This window comes from Lineus longissimus, chromosome 3 (assembly GCF_910592395.1).
Source record: "Lineus longissimus chromosome 3, tnLinLong1.2, whole genome shotgun sequence".
NCBI lineage: Eukaryota > Metazoa > Nemertea > Pilidiophora > Heteronemertea > Lineidae > Lineus > Lineus longissimus.
The window spans coordinates 12,866,590-12,875,402 of NC_088310.1; the positions used below are offsets into that span (position 1 = coordinate 12,866,590).

Below are 8,813 nucleotides of genomic sequence, written 5' to 3' on the forward strand. Positions count from 1 at the left end.
GTATTTGCCTTCAATTCTCAAATGGCCACTGGAACCAATTAAGCCTTTTCACATTAACCCATGATGTGACAGACCATTGTGTTTATAATCACCTCTAGTTTTTGTATCTGTCGTCTATAGGGACATAATTGAACATCACAAACCATTAAGGTGGCACTACACAGTGGGGACGGGGTCCGTTTTGTCCCCCCCCCTCCCCCAGAAAAATGTAGTTCTTAAGACGCAGGCCGTTTCCATGTTCATGAATGGGTCCATCCTGTTCCAAACAACATTTACTTTGACGCCCTGGTCTTAGTTTCCATGTGCAGAGGGATCTTTGGCGATTTTATGAGCCTAGCATCTGTGCCATTTGAAGTGGGTGTCAATCCCCAGTTTGACCTCAATATATAACATACCTTCCATCTGCCACGCGAGGTTGGGCGTAGTTGTGCGAGTGTTAATTATGCTCGTCCAAATTCTAGGCCATATAGTGAAAAAAATAGCCGAGATGGACCCATGTTTTCACATCAAATAAAGAAACTATAAAGATGCATTTGGCTATCCGCCGGTGGTAATGGCATTCCCAAATCATTCATTTTGAACCGTGTGAGGCCCGTTTGAAGATCGCACACATCTTGCCATTCCTTGGTCAATTATTCACCATTTTCAGCATCCGAGTGTTGTCAAAGTTGGCGCCACCTATCGGTGCACTAATGAATTAAATGCAATGAAAATGCTGTATACTTCTTCTCTGGATTCATAAGAACCCAGAAATGTATAGATTATGGTGCCTGTGATGTATGATTAGGCCTTAGCAGGAACTGAAATACTACTTCGTGTCGGTTGCCCGGGTCCTATTTGACGCTGCCTTGGACACCGTCCTCCGCACTGTGTAGTGCCACCTTGAATGTAAGATATGATATAATATAACCTTTGCTCTGTTCTGACATTCCAGGTTGTAAACTGATTGATAATAATGATGAAGCGTTGACCCCAATATTCGAGAGCCCGGCTTATCACTGGTGATTAAGGCCGAGAGAATCAGGGCTACAACCCGTCTGGGGCATGTTGTGCATTTGTGTGGCTTTCCATGTGGGATCGTGGGCCATCTTGCTTTAAAAAAAACTAAGAGATCATTGCTACGTCAAAGCTTTTGTCAATAGAGTTTGGGGCGGTTAGTAAAGTTGCATTCTCTTCGATCCGTCCTGATTGTATTCATGTTTGTGCCCAACTAAAACAAAGAACCCGGTCTGCCACTTCCCTCCAACCCCATCCTTATGCAATGTCGGCCATCTACCGAAGGAGCCAAAGTTATGGTCAGGTCTCTAGGCTAACAGTCAACAGATCCGTGATCGAAACCCACCATCGATGTGAGCGTCAGTTGCTCAAGGCAGGTCCGCTCACCCCAAACAGGTCAGATTGGGTACCAGTCAGAAATTGTTAAGGTTTAGCAGCGATTCATTGATCGAGCATCTATCTTACTTCTTCTGAACGGTTTTAGGATAGATAGAAAGTGTGAAGTCGGATGATAACCTCTACCTGACTGGATTTGGGACTATAAATTCTCAACTTTAATTTTGCCTCAAATATGTACCTTTTCAACCTTTAGAAGACTGACTAATTCTGTCTTCTTTGGTCTGAACAGCTTTAGCTTCACATTTTGTTTGAAGAGGACATTACCTTTTTCTCTAGCTACAACCGGGTTCAGGGTAACCGTATATACATGCAACAATACATAACACAATTGATTACAAGAGTTTAGTAGGAACTACAGGTTTGTTATTTTAGGGTAATAAAAAAACGGCCGTCGTTACGTGGTGCTTTCACTGTCATTGCATTGTTGCCACATCAGTGTGGTCTTCAGTTTCAAAGTTTGACATCATTTTAACACACCCTTTTGAAAATCAGTTCAGCTTATTGGGATACCCCTTCTTATTTTATGGGATGCACATTTTTCTTCTTTTTACAGGTTTGTACTTCAGCTGCAGTGATATTCTCTAGTTGTTTTAGATATTTGACATTCTCCTTGTTTCTTTTAGGAAAACCATGTGCTGCTATCAACTTCACCAGGATGCACTTATCCGTATCCAGTGCTTTTTCAACTTCCGGCCAATTGTACATAACATATGACAGGTTCCTCAGTTTGATGTTGCTGTATCTTGCGAGGACCGCAATGAAAGCGTCATCGACTGGAAAAGTCTGCCTCGTGACGCCATAGACTCGTGAGACGTGGAAAGAAGCGTGGTACATCTTCTGAACAGCTTCTACCGAAAGCAAACAAAGAACCTGCTAGCATATGTGGGATAGGTAGCATTGTTAAAGTCTTCCTGAGAGATGTACCACTTACTTTTCGGATTCCTTAAAGGTTCCAACGCTGCATATCACTGTGAAACCAAAACCTGCTACTTTTGAGCCATTTGGCCAAAACGTACTACGCCTTCCCCACAACTAGTACTCCGTATTATACCGCCGCCAAGGTATCGCACAAATATCGCCTATTCTGCCAGACTTGTCTGGAAAAAAAAGTAGTACGATTCCCGTTGAATACTCATCCATCACACAAATAAATCGCACGAAAATCCACCTACCACTTAGCGTCCTACTTCAGGCAGCTTATCGGACCGGCTGTCACTCACCTCCCTTTGATTTGAGCCTTGTTAGCTATAGATGGTTCTGTATCACACCGGTAGGGCGCAAGGAATATGTGCAAGGGTCATGGCATGTGTCGCTTATTAGCCAGGCAAGCATCCCGCTGGCTTTGCTACTCCTGTAATTTTAGTGATTGTTCTGGTCAACTGTTCGGATTAATTGCATTTATATTTTCTGAATGACGCTGAAATATTTGAGAGTTAACACATCGCCAGGCCTATGACTCATGTAAATAGGTACGGGGCTGCTGAGCTGGTTGAAGGTACATACACAGGCACGTGTATTTAGAAACACACCACCACTGACAGTGACAAGTACATGTAAAATAATGGAAAACATCGTCGTGCATCTCGATCGGTTACCACATTTGCAACAACATTACAAGGTCATCGCAAAGAGTTTATCAAAGCTCCAATTGTTTTGCATAGTGAGAATATTATATTTGATCATGGCACACAGCAGTAATCTTTAATATCTACATGTTCGCCGAAAATTGGAAAAGTTTCAGAAATGTGAAAAAAAAACTACTGGACATGTGACGGTCAGCCAATACTACGGCATGTACATGCTAAACTCAACTCGAGTTGAGTAGTCATCTTGACACTCAATTAGGCTACAAGGCTCTAAGAGCACCAAGTCCATTTATTGAGGGCTGTCCGTTATAGGTGATCCAGAAGTATTGAGGTAGCAGGAAGGGGTGGGCGTTGTTGGTTTCTGAGTGGGAGGGGGTATAGTGGTGTCTGTTGACTGCGCTTTAAGAGAGACCAGTCTCTCTTAAAGCATGATGTCAGTCACTCTTAAAGCACAGTCAACAGACATGTGATTTCAGTATTAGGTCTTTCATTGTTGCAATGCGAAAATGTAAGCAATTTTTGTGAGGTCCGTCATTTGTTATGACCAAGTAGCTTCTAGAGTGACTCAACCACTCTCTTGATTACAGCGGCCGCCTCAGCGCCACCACGCGGGACCTAATCGTATTAGGCTAAGTAGCTTCGCGCGATATGCAACATTCTGGGAAAACTCAAAGAGGAAGTATGCTCATTAGCATAATCTATTCTTAGCTCCAGCTCGAGGAAATCTTGCGCAGGGTTTCTTCGGCCCAGATACATTGTGGTGGAAAACGTCTAGTACAAAGAACGCCTGGCTTGCGCCAGACTAATAAGTGAAGAAGGTCTGGCTGCGCGAGACTACTATGATAAAAATGATTATTGCAGAGACTCTGTGACGTAGGCATTATACTTTTTACAATTAAAAATGCTCTCAAAAGACGATAAGGAATGATTAGCTATTAACATTTCCTGAACTATATACCTTCTAATTATCACTTTACATAAATAGGTTGGCGTTAGGTGGCGTGCTTTTCTTTCCTCGTGACAATATACAGCAACATAGTTACAACCCCATAATCGCGCTACAAGTCCATAATGAGATCACGGTGACCCGTTTTAAACTGTTTCGCCAGCTTAATTATTTTGCCGCTACGCGGCGCGTTGGGTCCTTGCGTCGAGCCCGAAGAGTTTGCAACAGCAACAATCAAAGTTTGAGTGGTATGATGCAAAAGCCCGAAGGTACAGGACGATCAGAATACCACAGGTATAAATAGGCTCCCAACGTACTGCGATCATGAAAACCATCTCTCTAGAAAACATAATTATGTAATCTCATCCTGGGATGTGTATCGATGATATGTGCACTGGACGCTTGTTCAATGTATGTTGTCGGGGGCCACTGCATACTCTGGTGGTATGTGAAGTCGGTATGAAACCGATGATTTGAAGGAATATGATCAGGACTGGTGATGCCCTACAGACAGAGAGGTTCAACGTGTTCACCTTTGATTTGTGATGTAGTCGTATGCTCGGAGTAACCATGGTGGTATCGATTCTCAGAAGTAGTGTAAATCTTTTTTAATCAGCCCAGTTATACTCATTCGGTCATGATAAAGAATATGATAAAATGAAGGACGTGTCATGGATTTTCGATAACACGAGATATCAGAGTGTATACCCATATTCCCAAATGACCCCCCTATTTCAATCAAATTTTGACCTACTGTATACATTCTCGGAAAATCATTTGTGAAGGGAAATTGGACTACGCGTTACACATTACAGCCTGTTTGTCCCTTCAAGTTTGTCATTTACGGAAGTTGCATTGACTTCTATGAATGGTAGTATATTCAATCGAGTCAAATGAAACAAGTCAAACTAATCAACCCGTTTTTTGTTAATGGCATAAACAATGACATAATTCTCAGAGTCCTTTTCTTTTTGGCCAGCGGTCGTTTCAACATAATGGGAGTGATGCCACCGATATCAAGGAAGATCAGTTCAATTTGCCACACCTTTGACATCCTGATATAACTAGTGATTTTCAATATACTACACCTCTCCATAACTATCCCCCTCTCAATTTTTTTATACGAGGTAAACCTGATCTCATGATGCACCGTTGAATGAGAGTTCGACTTGCAGGAGTTATTCAGAAAAAGTACAAAAGTATCTCATTTTCCCGGGGATTTTACAACTGATTTTTGTTAAACTTCACAATGACCACTGACCATTCCTGAGAATTTGGAATACGCATCACAGCCCCTTACCTGGAGCGGACGGGGGAAAATTGGCAAGTAATAAATGGCAAAATAGCATTAATTTTTTAAAATGCCAAAAGCTAATCAATGACATGTGAAATGGCAAATTATATATATAACAGAAAAGAGAGGCAAAATGGCAACATGTATCCAAATAAATAACTGACAATCAGTCAATATCGAAGTAATGTCGAGAAAATTATGACAGAACAAAAGGCAAACATAAATAAGACGAATGACAAAAGGTTGTGTCATATACTATACATGCAGGCGATGATCATAATGTGAGTTGGACAATGTTGTACAATGGGGGGTTATCCATAATTATCAGTATTTTCAGTCTGTCGCAAACGAATAAATGCACACTCCAAAATGTTCTGCGAATTCCGATTAATATAAGAATTCTTCAAAAACATCAGGAATTGAACGGGGATGAGATCTGCAAGGCGAAAAGCATGTGTTTTGCTGCTGTCTCAATGTTGATAATTATTAATGACCCCTATTTAAAGCTAAATGGCTGAAGCCCGATGAGAGGCAATGTAGATGGAAAGCAAATAATATATGAACAGCAAAAGGGGATTAGTGAAAAATGAAACAAAAATATAGCATAGTTATAGCTTAAAGCCTCATGTCAAACTTTACTGGAACGGCAACCTTTTAAGATTGACGAAGTATGGCCGATATAAACGATCATACAGGTGGGCAAAGTATTCAGGTTTGGGTAAATTCATTGAAATGAGTCAAATGTCGAATTTGAGGATTTACCCAGCTATCAAGCCAAAACATGATATTTTGAGTTGCTGACTTTCGTCAACTCTGCTAATGGCCCTGTCACACTATTGCTTATGTGAGGAACGAATGAGTTGCGTATGAAAATTCATAAAATAACTTTCATACGCACAAAAAAAACCTTGAAAATACAGAATTGTGCGTACACTTACCGTATTTAACCTATGAGTAGCGTATGAGTAGCGTATGGACAGCGTATGGCCAACGTATGACCAGCGAATGTCAGCGTATGACAGCGTATGACCGTCGTATGGCCAACGTAGTCTGTGTATGGCTAGCGTATGAGTAGCAAATGACCAACGCATGACCAGCGTACCGCTATCATGTGACAAAAGTGCCCATATAAACGGCTGCCTTTCCACATTGGAGCATTATTGCAGTAGACGTCGAACTGTCAACATGCCTCCCAAGAAGAAGACATCGTCAACACGAGGCCGAGGAAAAGGCAAGAATACCTCATCATCATCCTGGTAGTCATTGGGTAAAGGATCTGGGGCAGGGAATCCGATGGTACCGTCTTCAGCAAATTCCTTGATTTCAGAGTTATTGTAGATCTGTGCGTCTGATGCTGATCCTGTACCACCGAGGTCTGACCAGATGAACTTGTACTCCGCGTCTACAAGGGCCATGAGTACAACAGAGTAAAATCCCTTGTAGTTAAAGTATTGGGAACCACTCTTTGGAGGACACTTGCAGGCAATGTGCTTCCCATCTAGCGCACCACATGTATGGGGGAAGTTCCACTTCTGAAGGAACTTGTCAGATATGGCACGCCATCCCTCAGGAGTGGTGGGACAGGTCATCACCTCGGGCATGTACTCATCGATGATGGCTTGGCAGACCTCTCTGACGACGAGTGACTGGTAGTTGTGGGGTACCCTCCATCCGTACTTCATGGTTGAATACGTGCTCCCAGAGGCAAGGTGACGCAAAGTCAGCGCGAGCTTCAGGCCAGGCTCCAGGGGCTCCCTGTACCAGGTGTGTTGTTAGGTGATCCTGGGCCCCACTCTGGCTAGCAGCTCATCGAACATATCGGGGGGCATCCGCATGAAGTTCTTGAAGGATCTTTGGTCCTCGTTTCGGACCTCCACCAGAAGCTGGTCATAGAGGTCAAACTGCCGTCGCCTTCCGATAGATGGTCTCACCCAGACTTTACGTCTTCTTCTTTTTCTCTTCCTTCTTTTTATTCTTAAATATCGGATGTGGTGAACAGCCAAATCGATCAGATCATACTGATGTTGAAGAAGAGGTACCTCCATCCTCTCTCGTCGGAGGTCCACGAAGAACTGAAGAAGATCTCAAAATGGGAGCCTATGAATACATTTTCTCAAAACGCTGGCCATACGCCAATCATACGCTAGTTGTACGTTAAACACGTTACTCAATCGTCAGGCGTACGCCAAGATATCTATATACGTTGCAGATACGTCACACATACGTTGGCTGTACTCAAATCATGCGCTGTCAATACGTTAGCTGTACGATACACCTTCATGCCAACGTATGTCTAGCGTATGACCAGCGTACTCGACCTATGAGTAACGTACCTCTAGCAACTCTCGCTTATTCAGATCGTATGCGTAGCGTATGCTTAGCGTATAAACCGTACGTCCGAATACGCACAACATTTTTAAGCATGCTTAAAAGCAATTGTCTGCCTCGCCGTATGCCAGCGTATGCAACCGTATGCGACCGTGATTGCAACGTATACAACCTATGCTTAACGTACCCCTAGCGTATGTCGGCGTATACCAGCGTATGAGTTATATTTTTCATAAGCTGGCGTACGCTAGTACGATACGCAATAGTGTGACAGGGCCATAAACCATGCAGAACTGATAATATTTTTTTTGCAAATGATAAAAGTTTATTACCTATCAATATCTGAGTCCAAATATACTCTAGACTCGCCGATCTAACACCGTTTTGGAATATGCAAGCCAATGCAAGCCCCCATAAATATAATGTCTTTTGTCGTTCGATGCTATTCAACATTGTTCAAGCTAGACAGCCAATAGGAGGGCGACACTAAGTTATCTGACATTTCTGATGGTCATGACATCATTCCATGCCCTTAGCGTTGTTTGTGTCGATTTCACAGCAAGGCTTCAGAATGACAGGCAGATAGGCCCTGAGCCAATCAGGTGTGAGAGGCCTTGGGCTGTTCAATGGGCATTGTGCTGGGGGGGGGTGATGCCCAGAGAAAATTGAGACCTTTGGCAGGACGTTTTCCGTGAACGTCCTAGAGGTTTATTGTACTTCGTAGACGCTTATTGTGTGTCTCACCAACTTTTGTTCGCGTTATAGGCCCCTGCAAGGGCGTTATTACGTATGTTTTAGCGCGCGCGAGTTTTGCATGTAACTGTAGCCCACATATTAATGACTGTTATCGTATGTTATTATCCGAGTTTGGCAGGAGAGAAACCTAGGCCCTTACGTAAGCCTATTGCGTATGCGGTGATCATTTTTTACTATAAATGCAGGTCTTTCAGGCCTGTGGTGGCACACTCACGGAGGTTATGATCGTGCGGAAAGGTAAGTGCGCGTTTGTCAAAAACGTGTTGGACTTCCTCGATTTTAGAAACCTGTGGTTTGGCAAAATATTCCAACCGTATTAGGCTGAAGTTACATAGACCTCACGTTTCATCGACTCACGACTCATTTGTCACTTGTCATTCGTGACCTGATGAATGGACATTGGAAAACCTATTGACCTGTTCTCATTGAAGTGAATTTTGTAAGTTTTGCCCGCATTCGTCGTCTCACGTCATTTCATGTCATTTCACGAGTGAGGCGATGAATGGAC

General features: G+C 43.0%; 1 protein-coding gene across 1 annotated transcript; it reads right to left on the reverse strand.

Moving 5' to 3' along the window:
- Positions 1–6,378: 6,378 nt before the first annotated feature.
- LOC135484782 (uncharacterized) lies at positions 6,379–6,903 on the reverse strand. The gene has a single exon (XM_064766463.1). The coding sequence runs from the start codon at positions 6,901–6,903 to the stop codon at positions 6,379–6,381; it is 525 nt and encodes a 174-aa protein (XP_064622533.1).
- Between the last annotated feature and the right edge of the window lie 1,910 nt (positions 6,904–8,813).